Here is a 25731-nt window from a genome sequence, read left to right on the forward strand (position 1 = left end):
AGAGTCCAAAAACACGTCTTTTGCATCACAGTGAATCAAATGGAAATCAGACAGCTGATCCGTGTGGACTCACAGGACGTCAGTTGAGTCGGTCCTTCAGTGTGTTTCAGGACACATGCGTGTACAAACTGATGAAAGAAGTAAATGTGGTCACATGCGGATGAGATCACCTCTGAATCTGCTCTGAGCGATCAGATCTCACAGTTTCCTTCACACCTGTCCTCAGAGCTGTCCACGTTTGATTGGATTATCAAAGACGCGTGTTAACATCAGGTGTGAACAGCCTCAGAAGCACGGAGCGTCTGCTTTTTATACCACATGGCTAACAATGTCTAACCTGTGTGCTCTCTTGTCACCAGGTATTTGTACAAGCTGCGGGATTTGCACCTGGACTGTGAGAACTACACGGAGGCGGCCTACACTCTGCTGCTGCACGCTGAATTACTGGAGGTCTCTGACACTTCAAAGCTTAAACAAGATCTTTTATGTCCGAGCTCTTTAATCTTTGCTAATATTACTGTGCCTCTGAATGTTTACCTGAATGTTAATTTATGTTAATTTGCTTCCTCAGTGGTCTGACAAACCCTGCGCACCTCATCTGATACCCAGAGATGGGGAGCATGTGTGGACCCAACAGGAGCTGAAGGAGAGGCTCTTTCAGGAGATCATCTGCTATTTGGACAAAGGGAAGGTGAGTATTAACTGCTCTGCATGTGGGCTGGTGGTAAAAGTTCAGATTGACTTTTATTTTTTGCCTAAAGCAGGCATGTCCAAACTGTTCCATAAAGGGCCATGTGGCTGCAGGTTTTCATTCCTACCAAGCCGGAGCACACCAGGCTTGACTCATTCAATCAACTGATTTCAGTCTTCAAACAGCTGATTAGTCGAATCAGGTGTGCTGTAGACTGGTTGGAACAAAAACCTGCAGCCACTCGGCCCTTTATGGAACAGTTTGGACATGCCTGGCCTAAAGCATGTGACATGTCTTTGAAAGCTGAGATTCTTGTGATTCAATTGATGCAAACCATTTTAAGATGCAATCATTCCTACAACACCACAATCAATTACAAAATTCAAGCAACTCACCTCTGCAGCCTCATACTCCAGTCGATTCAGCCCAGTGTTACGTCCCATTTTGTAAGATAGAAAGGCAGGAGGGAAACACAACACAAAAAAGCACTCAGGTCCTTCCTGTCATGTAACACCAGTAACATATTTAGTCTAAAACAAACTGTCGTGTCAGTAAATACTCTGTGGGAGCATCCATGCCGTAACCACAGCCCATAATAGCCAATGAGAATCTGTGTTGAAAGAAAGACCTGTCCTTCCTCTCTCAGGTAAAGACAGAGCCAGTCGGAACAGATAATGCGTATGATTGGTGCTTTGTTTAGCCAGTGAAATCCCGAAAATGAGCATATCCTGATTCAAAGGGTGTTATAACAAAGCTGGAACAGGGAAATTACGGAAATTTAAATAGTTGTACCACAGCAGTTGTTCTGATGCCTTTATATGCACAAAGTTTAATTCCAGGAAGCTAAAAAACATTATAATGTTTGGGGGTTTTGGGTCTTTTTTGGAAGAGATTTAGACACACCCTTAGGAAAATGTGTGTAAATATTCATTTTCTAAGGCTAAATGCTCTGGTCTCATTGTGTTTTCCAGTGAATAAGACACAGTTGGAGGTCATCTGCAGGTATCTGTTTGAAAAAAAAAAAATCAGGTGGAAATAAAGGCCTTCTACTTCAGTTTGTTGAAGCTTCTATTACTCTGCGCCAGTGGCATTTAAAGTTTACCTTTCAAAAGAGAGCAAATCCATGCATGTCCTCCAAATGGTTCAAGAACAGCTTTCAATTTACTTCAGGTATGCCTGCGAGAGGCGTTTGAGCTGAATTTGACATGAATTTACAGGACAGCGGAGCGGATCTGCCCTCTGAGTTAGTACTGTGTGGAGAAGTTACTCAAGCTCACACAGCAGCAGCAGGTTTCTTCGTTGTCGGTGTTCAGATCTCTCGCTGCTCCGTATCAACTGTTTTCCACGAGGTGGGGGTTTCACAGAGGACAGCCGTGGGAGCCAGATGGCAAAGTCTAGCCCCTGTGTTTTTATGTCCTTTTTTTTATGTCCCCTCTTAACTGAGCGTTGCACATGTCTTCTCAGATGTGGGAGAAGGCCATTGAGCTGGGCAAGCAGCTGGCCAAGATGCACGAGAGCCACATGTTTGACTTCATGGAGCTGAGCCAGCTGCTGGTAAGAAGACGCGTGCATGTGTTCCTCAGCTGCACAAACAAAACACTGTCAGATGAACACGAATGTGGAGGATTCTTGTTACAGCCTCATTAAGACTGTTGACATCAGCCTGATGAGTAATAAGAAAGCTTGAGTGTGACTGGTTGATAAAAGAACTTGAGGAGGTGGGGCAGAGATCATTTGGTGTTAACCTGTTCACCCACCTCTTTTTTTCCCCAGAGAGTGTGAGTGCTGTTGCTGTGGAGTTTGGATGAAGAATCTATTTATAAAGTCTGTCTGCGTTAGTCGTTCAGTCTGATTGTGCTCCAATAATCTTTTCTCATAATTACATAAAAGAAAATGAGAGCAAACACATTCCTCTTTTGTGAGGATGTTATTGGAATTAATTTATTTTGAATGATTTCATTTTGTAACCACTAAGAGACTAATTACAACACACCGTATATGTACCGCCGACTCACCATCTTCTTTGTCCTCCGTCACAGAAAAAACAAGCCAAGTTCTATGAAAACATAATGCATGCGATGCGGCCGCAGCCGGAGTACTTTGCTGTAGGATATTATGGCCTCGGATTCCCTTCTTTCCTCAGGGTAAGAGAATGATTATTTCTTATTTCAATAAATACAGACCTGGAGAACCCGTCATGCACCGTTGTTATGCAATGAGCTGGCTTTTTGAAACATTTCCCCAGGCAATGTGCAATAATGCCGATAAAGGTTATTGGCTTTTTGATGACACAAGAGAATGTCAGGATGAAAACAGTCCCGTCACAGCGTTGCATAAGCACACCTCTCATATATTATGGAAAATAAGCTCAGTCATAATTCTAGATTTTTTATTAAGTTTTAGTTGTTGTGTTGCATGCTGAATTTTTCTGCTGCAGAACAAGATATTCATCTACCGAGGCAAAGAGTACGAGTGGCTGGAGGACTTCAGCTTAAAGCTGCTCTCTCAGTTCCCCAACGCAGTGCGGATGACCAGCACAGCGCCCCCTGGAGACAACATCAGCAACTCTCCTGGACAGTGTATCCTTATGAAAGCCACATTTGTTTAATAAGATTGTTAGTGAGTGGCGTCAGGGAAGGCAGTGGTGTTTACATTTGTGGTTTTAAGTGCAATATTTTAACAACTGTTGGATGAATTGTAATAACCCTGATGATCCTGTAACTTTTCATTCAGAGAAATAATCAGGTCAGTATTTAAATTTGTCTGATACTTTATGACTAAATCTTCCAAAACTAATGGTGCTCCCATCAGCCTCAGCTGTACTTTGTGTTCATGCTCCTTTCAATCTTTATTTTTGTGTGTATAATAAAGAGGAACAAAAGAGAAGAAAAATGCAACAACAAAAAACATAGAAGGGACAAGAAAAACCCTGAGGAGTTGTAAAAGGAACACACCTAGCATTGAAATTAAAGACAGCTGCATGCGGTTGCTGCAATTTCCAAAAAGATGTATTTTTGAAATATATAAAAGAGAGAAAAGAACACAATTTCTAAACAAGAAGTACTAGAAATAAAAGACGAAGGAAGAAAAATAAGGATTACAAGAAGATAGATTTGCACTGCTTTCATAGAGCTGATGTTGTTTAAGATCTTAACACGTAATGTTACAAAATACACAGGACAAAAACTACACACACACACACACACACACACACACACACACACACACACACACATTCAGACAAGCTCCTGACAATACACGTCCAATACTCAGTGACTTAACAGAAGATTATATCCACCACTTATCTGATCTGAAGTATACTGTATTTATACCCAGATAACCTATCAATTAATGAAAACATTTGTAATTGTAACATAGAAAACCCTCCACAAACACAAGACACATCAACACAATCAAACTAATGTTTATATGTGCACAAACTCTCCCATAAACGACCAGAATCATAGTTTCTACATCCGTTCAGTTCTCCAGTCACAAGATGCTGCTTTAGTAACATTCAACATTTACTGCAGTGTTTTCTGTTTTCATGCGTCTCACAGCACCACTCTGGTCTTAGAAACCAGCTAATCTTACAGCTGCCAATTCATTATCATGGCCTCTGGTGAAAAAAATGCTTCTCTGGGTGGAAATTTCAACATTATTTTGTCTTTAAATCAGAAAAGAGGAACAGCATCAGTACAGCGACAGTTCTGCCTTCATCTGTGAAAATCCTGACATCAAGAGCATTAACTCCACACACCAACCAGTAATTTTAGCAGAAATCCAGTTACAGTTAACCTGTCAATACTACTACTGCTTATGGCAGTTTGAGTGTGAAGTGTGAACAGCTACTTAATAAAGTACTTTTAAATAGTCCATAATTACTGCAGAACAAAAGAAGGAATATCTGGACAAAACATTATATACTGTCTGACCAAAAAAAAAAAGTCCCCACCTGGATTTAACTAATCAAACAGGTCAGATCCTTCCATTGGATAATTACTGCAGTGATTAATATGTTTCAGCTGGTAACAAGTTATTGAACTCTAACTGATGCAGTGAGCAGCTTCTCGTTTCTTCAACAACCATGTCAGAAGACATAACCTGTGGTCGAGGAAAAGATGTGACTCTGTTTCACTCTCCGGTTCATTTTTTTAAATAACCCTCCCAACAATAATCATCAGTGGTTCCTCAGAAGAACTTAACGAGGGAAACATGTTGAAGCACATTATCAGCTGTGAGACTGAGGTGAAGATGATCTGATGGGGTTCTGTTCTGTTTTATCATATAGACACTGATCATTTATTGATAATTAACAAATGTTAGCATGTTATTCAGGTACACAGTAATATGAACATGGTAAACATCTGCACGTAACACCAGCATATTAACACTGACATTTAGAGCGTGTGAGTGTCTCAGTGCAGCCTCACAGAGCTGCTAGCTCGGCTGTAGGCTCTTGACAATTACAGATGTTAAAAAATCTGCTTTTTCTTCTCCTCCACACTCTTCCCGGTCTTATCCTTAGCTGAACCTCAGACATTCAGTGCTTTACTGTCAAGCCTGTTCTCACCGTGCCGCACCAGTTTAAAGACAAGGGGGTTCCAGAGCAGATATTAAAGTGCGTAACAGAACACTTAAAGGCTGATTTATTTTCTCGTGAATACCCTGGGATTTATAGTTCTCTGGTCAAACCGCTAACTCACCGCTGTCCTTCCCTGTTCTCTTGCAGCTATTACAGAACCAATGAAGTGGACCAGTTCCAGTATTCCAGGCCCTTCAGGAAAGGTGAAAAGGACCCAGACAATGAATTTGCAGTGAGCACTTTTTAAATTTACTTCGAACTCATATATGTAAGCACACACCCGTAAATTCACAAAGAAAACGCATAAACAAGCCTGTGTTTGTGCATGCATCGCCCTGAAGATTAATAACAGCATTAAAATGTCACCCTTTAATATTTTATTGGTATTTATTTTGCCCTACAGACCATGTGGATCGAGAGAACGACTTACATCACCGCCTATCGCTTCCCAGGGATTCTGAAATGGTTTGAAGTCAAATCTGTCTCAGTGGTAAGAAGCAGCCTTGATTCTCAGACTGTTTAATGCGTTCCCTCGATCTCATGTTGGTAGAGAGGAATCCAAAAGAGAGGCACGGTGTTATTACAGCCCAGAGTAGAACAACGTATGAACAGTATAATAAATGGGTTTGCAGCTCAATACTCAGCTTTAACTGTAATACCAGCAGCAGTGTGAGTTCATGTTAAGTGCCTCAGGTGAATAATGTAGCCAGAAGTTCCTTGTTGAATACTAAACCTCAAGTTTTTAAATACACTAGAGACTTAAAGAAGTCAGGTTAGGACTTTTTTTAATGAAACAGATTTATAGTAAATTTTGCAGCGACATTGTTGGTTTAGCTGCCGTTGTTTTTTGATTTGGAGTTATTTTATTTCTTCTTAATTACCCTGTTTTACGCTGTCTTTGTGCCGAAGTGACTAACGGAGGCCAAACTAACTACGTAATCCCACAGAGAACTGCGCTCAAAGTTTGAATTATTTAAACTTTTAACTCACTTCTGGCTGATATTTCAAAGTGCACCTGATGAGATAACAGCTGTATGTGATGACATAGCCAGGAGTGACCATAGATACATGGAAGTGACACAAGCAAAGGATGAGAGAGAGTGATGGTCGAGTCATGAAATAAACCCCAGACCTGTGATAGATCTCAGGAGAGGGATGATTTTAATAGTTGTACAAATCTCACAATAACTTTGCAAATAAAGGGTTCCCTTCTAGACACAACTGAGAGTGATGGAAGAAAAGTGTTTCAGAGTTCCCCAAACTCTACAACACAACATTAAGACTTAGCAGGATCTCGCTAGTAAATCCTGAGTAAATCCATCCTGAGTCAAACTTGACAGAAACAAAATTAAACTCCCTAAAAGCATTTTGGTTTGTCTTTCCACAACAATCACCAGCTCTGGTTTAGTTGAAATAAACTCTTAATTCATTGGATTTGATGTGAAATTAGTGTTTTGACTTAAACATGTAATACTTTGTATTTTTTGTTTCTGTGTGTATTAATGAAAACATAAAAACAACCAAAAAATCCTCAAATTCACCTTCAATGATCATGTCATTCTCCTGATTGGCAGGAGGAGATCAGTCCTTTGGAGAACGCCATAGAGACGATGGAGATGGCCAATGAGAAGCTGAGTAACTTGGTGCAGCAGCAAGCATGTGATCGCTCGCTGTCCATCAACCCGCTGTCCATGATGCTCAGTGGCATCGTTGACCCTGCTGTCATGGGCGGCTTCTCCAACTATGAGAAGGTTTGACTTTTTTGTTTTCCAGCCGACTGCACAAAGAGACAAATACATAAACAGCCCTCTTTAATTGGCTCCTCTTATTCAGGTCAAAATCTTAAAGTAACCTTGGGACAAACAGAAACAGACGGAGAGAAGCACGACTCTGCTCTGCTTTACAGGCAACTTACAGAGACAAAACTCTCAAATCCCAACAAGACGAAGAGTCTGCAGCCGATGCAGTTAACAGTCCTGACATTACAAGCTAACATGCTGCTGTGTAGATTGTGGTGACTGTATTTTTAAATCACTAAACTTACTTCAGCACCTTTCAGCACAGTGGATGCTATGAACACATCATTTCAGCTGCCAGGTACTTTACAAAGGAAGGAGAAAGCCTGTTTTAGAAAAGGCAGACTTTCTCTTCGGTATGACAGCTAACTGCTAACCATCACATCCTGTGACTCGTGTCTGTGACTCATAGTCTGGCAATGTACAATGACATATTGATTGATTGATTGACACACATACAGATGAGAGAGATTCAGACGTGTGGTGCATTGTTTGAGTTTTTATATTGGGTGAGGAAATGATGAATGAGACAGAACACGATGAAATGTCTATGTAAGTGCTGAAAACAAGTATAATATTATAATTATTCTTTTAATTGTGGAGAAAACGGGACAGTTTGGTCGTGAATGTTGAAAACTGCAGATATCTTAGTGTATTGTTTGGCTCAGAGGACACCTGGTTTGAAAGCAGGACATTCCAGGGCAAACTGGGAAGTTAACATGTTAGCATGTTGCAGTGTTAGCATGCTAACATTTGCTAATTAGGACCTCTGCAGCCCGTAGTGTACACAGTATTATTTTTCTCAGGCATGTCCCACCCTACTCTGCCCTGGATTGGCCTACCCTAACCCATACTAAATGACCTAACCCACTGAAGGCAACGAGTACTAGCCAATCAGAGTCAGAGTTGGGTGGGTCTCGACTTCACCATCTTAGAGTAAAAGATGTTAGAGTAAAAAACTGAGTACTATACTGTGAGGCTGACCTAAATGCTAACATCAGAATACTAATATGCTATGCATGTTGATATTTAGCAGGTATAATGTTTACACAGACTTTTTTTTATAATTCAGGTTTTATGTTCTGTATTTTTGGTACATGATCATGAAGACAAAAGAAAAAAAATGAGAAGAAAAAAGGACAGAGTGAGGAAACATCAATAGTTTAGGAAAGGTGGTAGTTAAGTGTGTTGCCAGGTCATGATTTCTGGAAAGAGACACTGTTTTTGAATTTTCCAGATGTGTTTTTTGGTGCTTTGAGAACCACAAACTGCTATTTACCCCCATTATATTGGAGAGATGGCAGATATTTCTATATCTCCAAAAACTCTGCAACAAAACCACACAAATAGTCATGTTTTTCCACATCTGGGTACGTAAATGATCAAATGCAGGTGTTGTTTGACTGGTAACAACATTTCTAAAGTACTTGTTAGTGGGTTATTTTGTGCAACACTTTTAAGGTATCAAGCAGCGATACCCAGCCCTACTTGTCATACAATGTATTTGGATGGATTACTGGTACCAGTCTTCAAATCCACTATGCACAAGTAGCTACAGAGTCCCCCAAAATGCGTCATTGTCCCTTTACTTCCAGGCTGTATTTGTCTGAGTTTGGCTGTTCAGGTTCAGGTTGTGTGCACAGTTGGTTCTAAAGTAATTGGTTTGGAAATGAATATAGTGCTCTCAAACACTGCCAAACTACACTAATAACAGATAAATCACACGACTGCAAACATTAATATGAATTTAAAGTCCCTTTTTCATTAACATGAGTTCAGCTGGCCTCCAGCCTGTTAGGAATTACAAAGTTTTATTCATAAGAGGGCGGCTGCGGCCTCTTTGTCACGCTGTGGAAACCTGCTCACTGTTGCTTGCAGCTTCATAGCGAGCTGCCCAGTTTTCATCCTGTTTTCATCCTCTGCAGGCGTTCTTTACAGACACCTACATGCAAGAGCACCCGGAGGACCATGAACGCATCGAGGTCCTTAAACACCTCATCGCCCTGCAGGTAAACCCCTCCACCATCGTTGACACTGGCATCAAAGCTGAGCGTGTTCTGTCGTACTGAAGCGTCCGTCTTCCCCTCCAGATCCCTCTGTTGGCAGATGGGATTCGCATCCACGGGGAGAAGACGACGGAGCAGCTGAAGCCCTTACACAACCGTCTGGTGACTTGCTTCCAAGACCTTCGGGAGAAAGTGGAGAAGCATTATGGCGTCATAACCTTGGTGCGTTGCCATCCGCAAACTCAATTTAATGTAAGAGGGTGCCAACTTAAGCTATTGGCCCTGTTGCCTTCCTATCAAACGCTTCTCATTCAGAGCAGTGTACATTATATTAGCGCAGGACCATAAATCTTCCTTTAGCCAGTCCATTGCTGCCCGAGTCCTGCCTGTCATTGTGCTCCTCCCCTGCCAAGACTCCCCGATGATGCTTAATCCCATTTGTGTGTCCCAGCCCTGCTCGCTCACCGAGAGGAAGAAGGGTCGCGTGGGCTCCGTGGTGATGCCCTACATCTTGTCCTCCACCCTGCGTCGCATGTCCACTGTCTCAACCCTGTCCAACGCCTCCTCAGGCCTCTCCAGCGGCTCCGCATCCTCAGATGGACCCTCCTGCGTTTCCTCCCAAGAGTCAGTCCCCGTGTCCTCTCCCTGCTCCCTTTGTCCGTCTGTCTCCCGTCTCCCTCTGTCTGACATTGTGTTGCCGTCACTACAGAGACTGCTCTCTCTGCTCAAATCAACAGCCCTGTTTTGTCTTTGTGATTGTACATCTGTCTGCATCTCTTTCTCTGCCTCTTGATTATTCACCAGCAGTTCCTTGTTGTCCCGTCCCAGCGATCGCAGGGCCTCGGTTTTGTCCCGCTCAGAGGAGGACAACCGGATCGCCAGAAAGAACAGGAAGGAGTGGAGCGTGAGCAAATCACAGGTCCTGCTGGAGAGACAGTCGGATGCGGATGAGGTAAGGCCTCATGTTCAGCTGCCGTTTTTATAAATATGTTTTATAATTTTATTTAACTATTTTTTCTACTTGTTTCACACCAGTTGTTCGTCCGGTGACAAACACAGTGACAGAGCTGATTAGCAACATATCAAGTGACATTTATGATCACTTATGTGACAAAGCTGCAGGTTTTACCACACACACTCTGGCATTTGACAAAAGCACAGACAAATCTGGGACAGTTCTATTTTTTCCTGTTTTCAGGTGTTGAAATACTCAGGCCCACATCTCTCATTACTGTCATGTTCTTTCACAACAATATTTCAATAATTAGTTAGGAAAATCATTATATCCCATTCATTTCTACCTAGGGAGATTTGAAAATTTCTATTTGAAAAATCTTCTAAAATTGTTAGCAGCAAATTTAAATATATTCTTGTACAAGAGGCCCCCAAGTACCTCTGTGATCTGTGATCATGTTCAAGATGTTTTAGATTTAATAATTTAGTTGTACAGTGTTGCTCATAAAATGCTAAATCAATGAATAATGCTACATGATAAATAGAAACCTTCAAATAGATCCCGTGGACACAGTTTCCTCTCTGATAAGGACTAATGTTGGAGCATCAGCTCACATGTTGTTTACATGAAACACTACAGATTGACAGTGAAGATCTCAGACTGTACCACAATAATGTTGACTGGTTAACGGAGCGGTGTGACAGAAGTGCTCTTATCAACACTAAAAAGAGGAGGAAATTATTTTCAGCCTCCCTCATGATCGACTGCCTTCAGTGAGAATTCACAATGAAGTAATTAATGAAGTGTCTTCATACAAATATGTGGGACTTATGATAGACTCCACCCTGGAAGAAGATGCAGCAGCAGATTCTGTTTCTGTTTTTTAAAACAGTGATTCAGTGTTCTGCTGCACTGCAGTACGGTCTGGTTCAGCAGTCTATCTGTCAAACTTTAAACTATAATGAAATCCAAATTTGTGCAAAGATTGATTGCCAACATGCGGCCAACGCTCACGCAACTCGCAACAAGAGCATGCTCCGTCTGTAGGAAGAAGAAGAAGGCATTCTTTATTAATCCCTCAGGGAAGTGTTTTCACTCTGTTATTATTTTACAGACACAGGTTTGAAATGCACACACATGCAACAGGGTTTATAGACATACATTAATGAAGAGAAGCGTATATGGGGCTTTTCCACTGGCACTGAGTCGCAGTTCCAGTGCAACTTTTCTTGCACCGAGCTGCACCTGAGATGGACTTACCCTGGAATGGTGCCAAAGTGAGCCCGACCCGCCTCCGAGCGCCGACCACAGCCAACCTGTAACAAACTTTACTTTCTCGCCTGTGTTGCTGTGTTTTAACGTCCTGTTCGCTATGAGCCGTATAAAGTCGTGTCAAGTCACTGCTGATGAAAATCAAAAATTTCCTGTTTTCATGCTGCTTCATAATAAAAGCTTTTGAATAACACAGTACTTTTATTGTGGAGAATTTATAGAAGTTGAGTGTTTATTCGTTGTTTTACAGCTGCTCGACTCTTAAATTAAAGACACTTTCAAGCGAGTGGCTGTAATGGAAATGCAAATCCCTACCATGCCGGGTCACACCAAGCCAGCACGTGTATTGAAAACGGGTAATAGTCAGGCGGACCTGGGACCTCTCCAGCTACCAGTCTGTCTGGTCCGTGCTGGACTTGAGCCAGTGACCCTCCAGTTCTCAGGCCAAGTCCTCACGGACCGAGATACTGCTGCCTCCTCGCTCTCTCTTCTGACCTTCTGACTTTTTGTATGTTTTAAATAGAGAAACCCAACATCTGCACTTTAATAGGCATTTCAGAGTCCCACCACTTAACACAACAGGCAGAAGAGTTCTTTTATACATCAGTCTGTCCTGTTGCTAAACCAGAATCCAGAAATCCTGATCGGTCCACCCTCAGTATTTTCATTTGTGTGTGTGTGTATATCATTCTGTCACTCAGGTGATTATATAAGCTGTTTACATGAACACATCATCCTAATGTTAAGTTTGTGTTGTTCAGTTGTGAACTGGGAGAAGCTGTTTCACACAGAAGCCTGTTTCTGTTGTTTTCTGCTTTTTGTTCCAGACTCCTCCGGGAAAGCAGCAGAGACCCAAGAGTTTACAATTAGGGGACCGGCGGCTCACCCTCTCCCTGTTCCAGGGCGTTTCATCCCAGCTCAGCCTGTCTAACCCCCTCAGCCCGCTACCTGCCTCTCCACACACACCGCACACACCCCGCAGCTCCAGTATGTACAAAACACTGCTGCGCTGACAAACACCGCGCTGCATGTCATCACTTTATTTTCTCTTAAAAATCTGCCACACACACACGCACAGGGAGGAGCACCTTACCTCCTCACTGTGTGTAAGCACATTCTGGTCTGTAGCCCCAAATCAGGTCACACACTCACTCACACACACACACACACACACACACACACACACACACACACACACACACACACACTCGCAGCCTCCTGCGGTCTGAAACGCTCTTATTTCCTCTCTCCTGTTTTAGGTTATTCATCGCTTCTCAGTGACAATGATGTCAATACCATTGACACCCCAGGGACCCCCCCGCCCATGCCTCCGAAGAAGCACCCGCACGAGATTGACAACCCCGGGTTCTCTTCAGAGGTGCATCTGCTCTGAGAGAAATCACACCCCCTCACTAATGCATATTTAATGACATGTAAACGTTAAAATATTCTGTTTTTATTTTTATTTGAAGTCCTAACATGAACTCTCTTTCCCCACAGTTCACTCCTCCGCTGCCGGTGAAAATCGAGAGCAAGCCTCCTCCGCCGCCTCCGAAGACGCGGAAGTCGATGTTCCCCACGTATGATCACACCCCCCACTAAGGCCGCACCTACACACAGGCCTTCAGCTTCCCCATAATTCTCTGATTTGGCTGCGATTAAAGCGCAGGCTCGTTCTGTGGGCACAGATGCAGGACCGTCTACGGGGGATGTGAGCGAGATTTTCTTTCTGATGCAAGTCACTAATAATTCCGAGCAGTCCTTTGTTCTCAACTTTTAGCTGTTGTTTTGTTTTTTAAGCCGCGAGGAACAAAATGTTATTGGGGTTATTATCACAATAGGGTACTACTGTACAGAGATGGATATATGATTTAGGTACATACACTCTTAGAAATAAAGATTCACACTAGAACCATGAAAGTTCTGCAGTTTATCTCCATAGGAGAACCCCTTTTTGGTTCCTGTTGGAACCTGTAATAAAGCTTCCACTTGGATCCCTTTCAGAGAGTTCTAAAGTATAAATGGTTATGCCTAGAACATCTGTGAAAGGTTTCATCCAGAACCCCCAATAATGAGAGGTTCTACAGAGAACCCTCCTATGATGCAATGGTTCCACCCAAAACCCTCTCTGGGGGTTCTATCTAGAACCTTTCCACCTCCTACCTCTGCTAACAACAACCCACCTAGAAGGGTTCGACCATTTTTTTTTTTTTAAAGTTCCAAGGATTTTATCTGGAACACAATCAGGGTTTGTGACAAGAACATTTTTATATTCCAAAGGTTTTATCTAGAACCCACCAGTGGGGTTCTACAGAGAATCTTTGTACATTCAGTTTTACCTGGAACCCACCCAAAGGGTGCTAATGAGACCCTTTTAATATCCCAAGGGTTTCATGTAGAACACACCGAGGGGGTTCTACAGAGAACTTTTGTATTCAGATTGTTTTATCTAGAACCCACAAAGGGGGTTCAACAGAGAACCCTTTTATATTATGGTACATAAAAACCCTCGAGGAAGCTCAGTGTTTGTGGAACCCTTATTTCTAAGAGTGTGCGGTGACTACAGCCTGGATTCAGTGTGTTTTAATGGAACAGTGATGAGATGCTTTTATTCTTGAAGAACAGTCAGATCGTTGTACAGACTTTATCTCTCGCAGGGAACAGAAATGACCAATGCTGCAGTGTAATATTTTGCTTTTATGTGTTGGAGCGACACTGGATGACCCCCCCCCCCCCCCCCCGTTCCATACAGGAAGAAGCTGCATTAGACACACGTCAGACTTGATCACGAGCAGGGAATTTAATGTACAGAATGTAGCTCTTAGTCTGTAGTTTTTTCATGTCAGATGAGGTTGTTGAATCGTGTCATGATCAAACCCGTTTTTTTTCCTAAACCACGATGTTTCAGAGACACTGGATGGCATTAATGAATGTGCAGCAGATGATGATTTGTTTTAATGTTTGTGATGAACTGAAAACTGTAACCGGTGCTTCCAAACTGCATCACGTTGATGTTGGTGTTCAGAGGAAGCCAGTTTTTCTTTAAAGAAAAAGTTTGACTTTTTTGGGAAATTTGCTCTTTTTCCGAGAGTTAGATGTGAAGATCCGCGCCTCTCTCACGTCTGTACAGGAAATATGTAGCTGGAGCCAAAAGCCAGTTAGCTTAGCTTAACTCGGTGTAAAAACTGGAAACGGGGAAACGGTTAGAGTTGCCACCTTGCCAGTGACCCCATGCCTTAATACAATGTCATGGTGATTATTTTTTTTAATGCTGTTTACTTTAGTCTAACCTGAGTCTTTCAAACTCAAAATGATGCTTGAATGCAGACAGGTGAAATTTGTGGCGGAGATGTTGCAGAACTTAAAATTAACGCGCGTGGGTTTGATGTTTCCATCACTGCTGATCGGAGCCGAAGCCCATAAATACCTGAGACTCCTGCAGAGATTTAAGCTGGGAACAAGTGCTGATTGTACCCTTTCACACTGCAGACAAAAGCCAGATGTTAGTGGGTCCAGTGTAGAGGGAGCTTAATTAACATTTATGCCTATAATATAAAAATGACTGTTTGTGGTTTTACGAGGCATTTCGTGAGTGGGTTTTCCGCCGATCACATGGTTGGCGTTTCAGTCCCAACACTGAATCCCAAATGAGCGTCAAATACTGGATAAAAGCATTACATAAATGTGGCCAGTTACCATTTACTCCAGGGAATTACTGCTCCCAGTCAAGAAATAGTCTGGCACATAAACCCCCATAAAACCACAAAATGTGATTTTTTACACTTTGGTTTATGTTTATGACTTGAGAACAAGTGAAAAGAGATTTTGCCAGGAGAATCCGTACACGTTTCTTACAAGAAGAAACATTTTATCACCTGTTCTTGCAGATAATTTAGTGTTCTTCATCTTGGATCCTATGGTCTCATGCTTGGGGGTCTTTAGGTGACTAATAAAACTAATAAAATTAGTGCAGTATTTGAGAGCGCTGCAGCTGTCAGGAGCAAAATTCAACTGCAGTGTAATCCCTCTGGGCAACTGCACCATCAAAAATACGTCCACTAAAGGTTCTTGTTTTGTTGCTGACAGGCTCAGATTGTTATTCTACTCCGCTGGTTTGATCAGTTTTTAACCCTTTAAAACACACAAGTCACACAATAATGCAAACAAACTGACTAAATATGTAAACAAACATGATATAATGTGTTAATTAGTGAGCTTTAGAGTGTTAGTAGGTGGATTTTGTTACCATAACACAGTGTCAAATTAGCCACTTCCCCTTGTTTCCAGGCTTTTGCTATGCTAAGCTAAGCTAGCTGGTTGCTGGCTAGTCCCAAAAACTGGTCCTTTAAAGAACTCTAATCGCTGTTTGGTACAAGCATGAATGCCTTTTGAAGTTCACTTTAGTTTTATATTTCAGGTGTTGGTGTTTAGATTTTCTTTTTTTATATATCAGTTCATTATTGAAATTTAAATTATTCTATTCATTGAATTTTAAAATCCTCATTGTTTTGCACACCCGGTGTGTACAGAGATGCTTTATTTTTATGCAGCATAAATCGAGTCTAATTTCCACGTACTGCTTTACTGAGCGCTGTTTAAATTTTTTAAAAGAACAATTTATGTGCCTTCAGAATGCTAAATCTATGCATGTAAGCTGAAAATGATCAAGTTGAATCGTTAATTAAGGTGTCAGTATTTAGTTTCATTGCTAGGTTTTAAATTGTTTTACAAGGGATTGCCTTTCTTTTGTACAATACACACATTTCCTAACAAGCATCAAAGAAATTTTATACAAACAACGCCTCAAGAGATGTATAATGATCTTTTTTTTATGAACAAGCTGTTGTTGACTGAACAAAAATAAAGACTTATTGAAAGAGCGGCACAGAGCAGCTCCCATTTTTTGTTGACATTGATTATTTTAGAAAGGCATCTTCTCCGTCTCTGTAACTATGATCCTGTCAGCAGAGTGAATACAGATGACTCTCCGCGCCCTCACTGTAAACTCGGCGCTCACACTCCGTCATTTGGATGCTGCTGATAGCATGAAAAATTACCCATTCACGCTCAAAACATCCAACAAACTGATGATTTATGTTTTTCAAATACAATTAGAGGAGGTGCAGCGAAATGATGCTGCTGTGACTGAAGATTATCACAGGAGGCCGACTGCAGGAGGAGTTTATGAGATGTTTATAGGAGTCGTGTGACGGTGCTGGTCGTGCTAATCTGGATTGCTAATGGCCTGTTCCTTCCTGTCAGATAGTGAAGTCTGGGGTATCACTCTCCCCGCGAGTCTCAGGAGCAATAACTATTTGAAGTGATGCTCACCCATGCAAGGAGAGCAGCGCCGCGGCTGCCAGGTTTCACTGGATGCCCGGGAACATCTCCATGGAAACAATCTCCATACAGTAGACATGTTTACAACATGGTGCAGTATAGAATCTGAGGACATCCATCAGTCCTGTTCCTTTCATCGCAGACGTCTCTCCAACCTCCTGTCGGAACTGACAATACACTCTGACAATGACACATCTGTGTCGAGCTGTTACACAGTCTGAGGTCGCTCACACACACACACACACACACACACACACACACACACACACACACACACAGTTTCCATTACCTTGAGACAACACTCAATGGAAAGCAGCTGGAAAGTTTTTTCCCAACAGAGAGCCACACAGATGGTCACTTAAAAATAATTTTACAGTGATGGAACATTACTGAGTGCATTCACTCAAGTGCAGTTTTGAGGTACTTGTACGCACAGTAACTTGAGTATTTCCATTTCATGCAGGTTTATACTTCTTTACCGCCAGCTGGGAGGTAGTCCTGAGAAACTGTTAGGAAAAAGGCGGCACTTTCAAAAAACACTTGTACCAAATCCAGCCCTTTAATGAAGATTTCTTCTGAATATTATTTCTTTTGTTAAGCACAGAGACTTACTGTATTCAAAAGTTTTAACTTAAGGCAGAAGGAAATTAGGAGAGTCAGACTGAATGAAAAAAGATGTTAAATGTGACAACAACCTTCTTCTAATCTACGATTACTTTGTTGTTTCCTGCACTTTTGCTCCTATGTTTATTTGCCAACTGTGATCACCAATTAAGTGGATGAAAAACATGAAGGCTTGGATTATTTTACACATTTAGATTCCAAACTTTATTGGTCAGACAGAAAATGTAAACATCTGGCCCCTTGGTACTTTACTTTTTCCAAATCTGGCCCTTCTTAAAAAACAAATTGAATAAGCTTGATGAAGTTAGTTGGGAGATATCAGCAGTAGGGATGTCTGTCTTCTCTCCAGTATAATGGAACTTGATGGCACTCAGCTTTCGGTGCTCAAAGAGCCTAAAAATACATTTAAAAAAATCAACGGCAACTTCTCTTTCCAGAAATAATGACCTGGTTGTGAGCAGTTTCATATAGGAATTACTTTGTTTCTACCAAAATACACCGGCCAACCGAATCTCTGCATCGAGGAAGTGCACATCTACTCATGGGCGAGAGGTTACAGCTCAGCCGAGGAGGACGCCATTAATGTTTATATCCTGCGCTGTCATGAGCATGAGCCTCTCATCCTTGAGTCGATGCACTCTTCCTTTTGTGCAGAGATGCGGTCGGTGGGTGTAGTTTAGTGGGAAGAAAATACTTCTGACAGTGAGTGTTGTAGTGAAGTCTGCATCTCTAAATACATGTTGTATTTGCTTACCAGAGGATCTTAATGTCTCTAATATGACGCACAGTGGAGATTTATTCAACTTATATCGTGTCTGACTTTAGTGGAACAGAATATATCAGATGTGGAATTCATCTGAAGATGCTCTGCTTTCAGACGATGCCAGGTTTTCCTGTGGATGTCAGTTTTTTTGACCCATGACTAAGTCCAAAATGTGGCCTGCAGCAGATTAGGTAAGCCTTGTTTTTAGCCTCACAGTTGTTGATGACCTGCTGAGGAGTCAGCAGGAGGTATAAAACAGAGTGGTCAAAATCATTGCAACCGTGAGAGGTCCTTCAGAGAATATACAGGTGGTTCAGCAGTATGTGAGATTAACTGCAGACACGGACAGCTGCTCCAGTGCCCAGCTGCACAAACCACCTTAAGTTTAACAAGTTTGTCCTCAAGAAAAAATATTTCTCTAAGCCAAGAGGTTCACTTAGGAATGTTGCATAAAGCCTCTTAGGTTGTGTCCTTGTGTGAAGGTTTAGACCAGGAATCTGCAAACTTCAGGATCAAAAGAGACATTTTAGGCCAAAAAAAAAAATGGCTTAAAAAAATTCTCTTTTCCCTGAAGACTTTTTAAAAAATTTGGCATACATAGTGAGCTTCTGGAGACTCACGAAGATGAGCCACTGTCAAACTTTTCTAAAATTTGGTGTACAAGCTATATATTTTTACAGTTGGCAGTCCAGAGTTACTGAATCTATTGCAGTTCATTGCCTTGAAAATTTGAGTTGTCTCAACTTTTTCATAGACCTACAATAATGACAAATAAAAATTAAAATGTAAAACAAAATAAAGTCACAGGGAGCCACTGGAGAGGAGCTGAAGAGCTGCATGCAGCTCCAGGGCTGCAGGTTGCAGACCTCTGGTTTAAGCCAAGTCTTGCTGTTAAACTACATGTTTGCATTTGTGTATGCATAGTGTTAATTTCTGAGGAAGCGCAACAATCTACACATGAGGGAATACTTAAGTAACTCAGGACAAATACTTAGAAATTAAATATTTTTCCCTTAAATCACTCCAAAGAAATCCTGAGGGTGATTGTATGCAGCTAATGTTTTACTCAGGCATCCTTAGATGAGAATATAGGGGAAAAGTTAGACTTAGCTTAGCTTAGCCAAAAGCTTAAGTGCTTTTATGCCACTGGGCACAGCTTCCTTGGTCGCACACACACACACACACACACACACACAACTTATCACACAATCTCCCCCCAGCCTTATGCCTGTTGGAGATAATGAAAGCATTGGAGCCAGTTTATCTGCCACAGCTTCTTCAGCGTCACTGCCTCTGTAGTTTCTGCAGTCTGTCTTTGTAGGTCAGAAAACGTCCTCCGTACTGTCATTTCTTAAACAAAGAAGCATTAAGATAAAGAATAATATAGTGAGGATCTGCATGTGCACTTAATAATATTGAGCTGTATTTGGCCCCTGTGACAGAGAGAGAAGGACAGGAGGGATGAAAGCTGAGGCCTTGGTACGACTTAACTCCCCTGCATCAAAGGAAGATTTGCCCTTTCTTACTTTGTCCATTTAACAGCTGGAGGGATCTGCAGCCTCAGTGTGGAGTGGGATTAGCCGCACTATTGTATCTCTGCTTTGAACCTCACTAGGTGGTGCCAGAGGGTGTGAACTAATGGAGCATTGCAAAGAGGTCTGCCGAGTTTTTTTTTTTTCCAACCTCTGTTTACTCAGGGTAGGTTTGCTGGGGCGTGAGTGCACTCTTCAGGAACGCCCCGCTTCACACCCACACACACTCACACACACAATCACACCTGGGAGCTGTTGAGTACAAGCATGCACACTTCTGCTGTGGACCAACGAGCAGAAGAGAGGACGGTGATCATAAGCTCTTTTCCCCTTCATCACGTTTCTCCTCTTTTTTCTCGCCAAACTGGTGCAGCAGTTTGGACTGGCAGCGCTCCAGTTACACACAGGCTCCCCGAGTGCAGCTTAAATCTGCAAACTGACTGAGTACAAACTCTTAAAACCTCTGTGATGAAAGAAAAGGAAAGAATTCAGGTTGCGCGTACTTTCTTGTTTTATTAATATGCTCTGTACTCTCACCACAGTCACATGTATTTTTTAACATTTTTAGATGGGTACGGAGTTACATCATGTCCAGGCAACCATGTCTGGGGATCTATTTTACAGGCCTGACTATTATTTGTCCCACTGAAATATTCATTTGTAGGTGCAGTCTGATGAGACTGTGATTTGATGGAAAGCTGGTTACCTGGTCGCTGCGATCTTGTTGGGAAGAGCTCCAAATTTAGGTTAAATGTTGGCGAGGGAAAAACTGTAATGGGCATTTTCAAAAGGTTATTTGACCTCTTACTTCATAATATCTGAAGGACACTGAGTTTCTGGGTGCCAAAAACATTTCAACTTCATGTTAATCTCATCCAGGTTTTTGCATAGTGCATAAATGATTAATTCTTGTTGCCTATTCAAGGGATCTGCAACCTTTAGGATCAAAAGAGCCATTTTTGGCAAAAAAAGAAAGAAAAGTCTGTCTGGAGCTGCAGCTATGAAATTCTCTTTTTCCCTCAAAGACTTTTTTTAAAATTTCCACAGCGAACTTATGGAGACTCAAGAAGAAGAGCCACCATCAAAATGTAGAGGAAAACTAAACTTTAGAATGTTTTGCTGACCTATAATCTTTAGTTGAGATAATTTACTTTTCTTCTTTCGCTAAACTTTAGAAACTCAATGAGCTGTGATGCTGATTTATCACTATTTTGATGCCTGAAAATGAAAGGGTTTTAATTGAAAATATTAAAATTTTTAACCATCATTCGCTTTCACTTCAGTGAATTTACTCTATATTGTTTAAATACCATTTTTGGGGCTTTCTAGAACTCAAATATTTAAGTTTTTCTAAAGAAGACAACTAAATTATCTCAAGTGGGTTTGATTTTACCCAAAAATCTAACATACTTGAAACAAAATAGCAGCTTCAAATCAACATTTCAGAGCCTGGATTTCAGTTCTTTCTGTAAATTGCAGCGATCCATTTGCTTCTCTCTTCTTTTGGCAGTTTGCAGAAAGATGGCTTCCATTTTTTGTTGAATCAGTTTGTACTGTCACATTTTCCCATTTTACTTGTGTTTTGCTGCATTCAAGCTGAATGTTAATGCTAAATGGACTGCATTTTATAGACATTTTTCTAGTCTATCGACCACTGAAAAGGGCTTTACAGCACATGTCACGTTCACCTGGTCACACATGGATGGGACAGTCAGCGGGACACCTTGGGGTTCAGTATCTTGCTCAAGGACACAGCCACAGTGGATGTAACAGCATGCTGAGACATTATGTGCAGTCCCTCTATTGTGACCCCTGGGATAATCATGAAAATCCACAGCCACAAAGTAGAGACCCGGTGCATTCAGAGGATGGATAACTTTCCTCTGTACTCTCACATTTTTTAACATTTTCAGATGGGCACAGAGTTACATCATGTCCAGGCAACCATGCTTGGGGATGTATTTCACAGGCCTGACTATTAATTGTCCTACTGAAATATTAATTCCTGGGTACAGTCTGATTTGAAAGCTGGTTACCTGGCTGCTGTGATCACTCGAACAGCTCTACCCTCTCTGCTCTAACTGGCTAACACAGCTGAAATACCTTATTGATGTAAGAAATTGTAATTAATGGTGATACAGCAGCAGGACAGCAGTCATTACTGAAATTGCTCGCACAAAAGATAAAAGAAGAAAGTTCCCTCAAAGTTTTTAATAAGTTCAGACAATGACCAATTGATTTCAGCACAAAGACCTCCAGAGCGAAGCAAATTGGCTGCTCAGTTTTTAACTTTTGCAGGAGTGCTGGCTTTAGCCTTTTGTTCAGGCACCTTCAGACAAGACAAACAGGGATACTCGTCTAAGCAGACGTTAAAGTCATGAATCAGAGCTTTCCAGAACGTCTTTTTCCCGTAGGTCAGCACCATGGCGGTGACGGTCGTGTAGATGGACGTGAAGAAGAACGTGAGCATGATGATGTTCTCGTGGTTCACCGCAATCTCATATTGGACGTACAGGTCGACCACGAGGAAGACGGTGAAGACGGCAACCAGAGATAAAGACATCTGGATGACCCTCATCTGAGAGCCCAGCTTCGGGGCGTGGGCTCCGTTGGTGCTCGCTTTCATGTGTCGGAGGTGGATGGCGAGGTGGACGGAGATGGAGATACAGCACTTGAACATGATCACCCCTGGGAGCACGTCAGCGAGGAGCAGGTACGCTGCCTCGTAGATCTGTCCAGGGCGGGTGTCGGGGATCAAAATGCCGCAGTCTTGGTTCTCCCTGGTGTAGTTGTCGGGGTGGAACACCGCCAGCATCGGCATGCAGGTGCCCAGGCCGCACAGAGGGATGAGAAACAACGCCAAGGTGACGTGCTTGAGGATGACGGCCTGGATGTGCGTGTAGCACTGGTTAGGCGTGTTCACCAGCTTGGTGCTGTAGTAGAACGTGAGGAAGCTAGTGTCCCACATGATGGTGAACTTGAAGCTGTAGACCAGCAGCAGCATGATGGTGTAGGGCACCTGAGCGATCTGGCACCCTTTGTCCACCTCGTCCATGGTCATCCAGAAGTAGCAGATGAGCTGGTGAGCGACGGCGGCCAGCGACAGAGCCGTGATGATGGTTTCACTGGGACTCCACTTCTTCTTCTGCCTGTAGTTCCACAGACTCATCAGGAAGATGTAGCCATTAAAGAAGACAGTGGTGACGGCCAGCAGGCCTGTCATTACCCAGAGGGCCAATTTAACCCCCCCATACATAATGATAATCTTTACCCCAAACACATCTAACCCTTTATGAGAAAAACTTAATCTTTATAGCTTGATGGGGCACTCAGTCTGTGTGAGGTTCTCAAGTGTTTTGTTTTGTTCAAAGAGATGACAAACAGGCAGAAAAAAATTATGCACACACACACCAAACCAGACGATTCTTCATTTCTTCCACAGAATGGAATCAGTCACAGTTTGTCAGCAGAGCCTGGGGAAAAAGATTCACACATTTAGCTTTTTGAAACACATTTAAACTCTTCTATTGTGGTTAAAAATACAGAAGAAATCTGCAGTTTAGGTGGTCACATGCTGAACACTCTTAGAAATAAAGGGTTCTTCCTGAAGGGTTGAGGTTCTTCAACCATTTGTTTCTGAAGAACCCTTCTTTGAAGAAAGGGTTTGTCAAGGGTTCTTTGTAAGACTTCAGGTTCCATTAAAATCCGTTTTCATGTGGGAACCCTTTTTGGAAAAAAGCATTGTTGAAATCCTCCTCTTTCATTGTACCATATAATGGTTCTGGGTGGAACCCTGTGAGACAAAACCCTTGGAATATATAAAGGTGACTGGTAGAACCCCCTGACTGTGCTGTAGATAAAAACCTTGGTATACAAAAACGCTCTGAGTAGAACCTTCTTTATGGGTTCTAGATATAACGTGGACTACAAAACATTTCTGGGTGGAACCCCTTGGGTGAGTTCTACATAAAATTCATGGAACATAAAAAGGTTATTAGTAGAACCCTGAGTATGTTGTTATGACCCTGTGGGTCATTTGTGATTGTGTGTGTTTTCCTTTGCTGCAGTGTCTCTCTCTCCCCTGTGTGTGTGTGTGTCTCTCTCTCCAGTGTGAATTGAGAACAGGTGGCGCATGATGATGATGATTGCTGCAGTGTGATTGGTCAGGGGGCGGATCCCCAGGCCTATTTGAACACCGGCGGCCGACACTCTGTCTCCTCTCCAGCCTTTCCACCACAAGGAACCACCAACATGGTGTTCTGAATTGTTTGGTTAGAGTAAGCTTTGTAGAAGAGTCGATGTAAGATGGTTTGTACTGGATAGAGTAATTATTTGGTAGATCACTGAGAGGATGTGCAAATCAAGTCTCAAACTTTTGTAAATATTGTAAATACTTGTAAATAGTAGGGCAGTTAAGGGAGAGAAGCTTTTTGTTTTTTGAAACCCTTTTTCTCCTGGTTTCTATGTTAGGAGCTTAGGTTAGTAATTTATTATATTTTTCTTTTGTTTTCATTAGGTAAGTTTAGGGTGATTTTAGTTTGTTCTGTTTGTTCTGTTGGCCCGTTCTTCCCCTGAAGCTAAATAAAACTTTGTTTAACTTTACTTGGTCACTGGTCTTCTTTGGAGTGGAAAGACTGGGGGAGCACCTTATCTGTTATGTCAAAGGTTCCCTTAGACCGGGGCATAACAATGTTCCAGATAAAACCCTTGCAGGTTCTTGGTAGAATCTCCTTGGTAGTTTCTAGATAAAACATTTGGAATATAAGATGGTTCTAGGTAGAGCCCACTGGGTGGGTTCTAGATAAAACCCTTGGTGTATAGACTGGTAGAACCCCCTGTGTGCATTCAAGACAAAACCCTTTGCAATATAAAAATGTTCTCAGTAGAATCCCCTGACTGTGTTCTGGATAAAAGCCATGGAATTTAAAAAGGTTCTTGGTAGGTCACCCTTGGTGGGCTCTTGTTAGCACCCTTAGAAGGTCAAATGGCTCTGGATAGAACCCCCAGAGAGAGTTCTAGCTGGAACCATTACACTATAGAAGTGTTCTATGTAAAACTGCTTGGGGGTTCTGGCTGAAACCTTTCACAGATGGTTCTAGGTATAACCCTTTATGTCTAAAACTTTATGTTTATCTTTAAAAGGTTTTTCCAGGAACCAATGAGGGTTCTTCCATGGGGAGAAGCCAAAGAACCCTTTATGGTTCTTTTTTCATTTTCATTTCTCGGAGTGTAGCTGAGGTAAGAAGGTTAAAGCAATTAAAGTCAGACACGTCTTCCATTTTTACCTCAAACGTAGCTCCCGTGGGTTAGATGAGGCTGAATCAAGGTTCCTTTCATTCTCTTCCTGCGAATCGTCACCATACATCGTCTGACTCAACACCTTTGGCTACAGTGAAAGAATCCTTCGCTTTGTTTTTGTTTATCCGAGCGTTAATCCCAGCCTGGAGACGTCTGCAGGATGAACACAGCAGCAAGGTGAAGTCCTTGGATTTAAGTGTTCTGTGACTGGGATTTATACAGAAGCATTATAGGGGTGATTTGCATCAGTTATGACCACAGGTAGTGGTGACGCTGGGTTTGCATGTGCTCATCATGAATGTCCGGTGACTTTACTGTGTGTCGATCAGTGCAGCGTGACAGCTGAGCCAAGCCACAGACCGCACACACCACCGGACTCTGCATGCAAATGGTTATTCCTGCAGCTCGGCCACATATTTACACCAAACCACACACACACACACACACACACACACACACACACACACACACACACACACACACACACACACCTATTTACCTGATAAGAAAAGCAAATCACCTTTGAATCACCTTCAGCAGCTTTGCTAATGCAACACCTTATCACTGTAGTTTGTGCTGTGGAGGACACTAACTAACTTTGTAGACACACTTTTAAGAGCCATATGAAAAAGAGTTTAAAGGACTTCTTAGAATCTCTCCACTGGCTGCAACAGTAAATGTTTGTTTATATGTCTATACTATGATTTGCTCCTGAAAGTGACCACTTTAACATAAACACAGAAGTTAGTTCTTTTCCCAGAGTTCACATGTGATCTGTTTTCAGTAGAAGCAGAAGCTCATCAAGAGGTTTAATATATATATAAAACTCATTTTCACCCAAAATGTCACTCATGCCCCTCTAGTTCTGG

The 25731-nt window shown here is 42.1% G+C and overlaps 2 protein-coding genes across 2 annotated transcripts in view; one reads left to right on the forward strand and one right to left on the reverse strand.

Annotated features, from left to right (window-relative positions):
• The window catches only part of dock5 (dedicator of cytokinesis 5), a 57919-nt gene extending 44702 nt beyond the window's left edge, over positions 1–13217 (forward strand). The window contains exons 36-51 of the mRNA XM_084727834.1: positions 360–450; positions 572–691; positions 2156–2245; positions 2731–2835; positions 3129–3270; positions 5231–5312; positions 5424–5508; positions 5680–5766; positions 6851–7027; positions 8998–9081; positions 9163–9300; positions 9530–9702; positions 9883–10030; positions 12133–12292; positions 12565–12683; positions 12806–13217. Coding sequence (XP_084583960.1) covers positions 360–450; positions 572–691; positions 2156–2245; positions 2731–2835; positions 3129–3270; positions 5231–5312; positions 5424–5508; positions 5680–5766; positions 6851–7027; positions 8998–9081; positions 9163–9300; positions 9530–9702; positions 9883–10030; positions 12133–12292; positions 12565–12683; positions 12806–12907 — 1903 coding nt within the window. The 3' untranslated portion in view covers positions 12908–13217. The remainder of the gene's footprint in view (positions 1–359; positions 451–571; positions 692–2155; positions 2246–2730; positions 2836–3128; positions 3271–5230; positions 5313–5423; positions 5509–5679; positions 5767–6850; positions 7028–8997; positions 9082–9162; positions 9301–9529; positions 9703–9882; positions 10031–12132; positions 12293–12564; positions 12684–12805) is intronic.
• A 7740-nt stretch (positions 13218–20957) lies between these two features.
• tas2r202 (taste receptor, type 2, member 202) lies at positions 20958–23631 on the reverse strand. The gene has a single exon (XM_084729412.1). The coding sequence runs from the start codon at positions 22818–22820 to the stop codon at positions 21843–21845; it is 978 nt and encodes a 325-aa protein (XP_084585538.1). The 5' UTR covers positions 22821–23631; the 3' UTR covers positions 20958–21842.
• Between the last annotated feature and the right edge of the window lie 2100 nt (positions 23632–25731).

Source organism: Lutjanus erythropterus, chromosome 10, assembly GCF_056507025.1.
Source record: "Lutjanus erythropterus isolate fLutEry1 chromosome 10, fLutEry1.hap2, whole genome shotgun sequence".
Lineage (NCBI taxonomy): Eukaryota > Metazoa > Chordata > Actinopteri > Lutjaniformes > Lutjanidae > Lutjanus > Lutjanus erythropterus.

What these genes read in the sequence shown, in the direction of transcription:
- tas2r202 (XM_084729412.1), bottom strand. Translation starts at nt 22,820, where the DNA reads ATGTATGGGGGGGTTAAATTGGCCCTCTGGGTAATGACAGGCCTGCTG.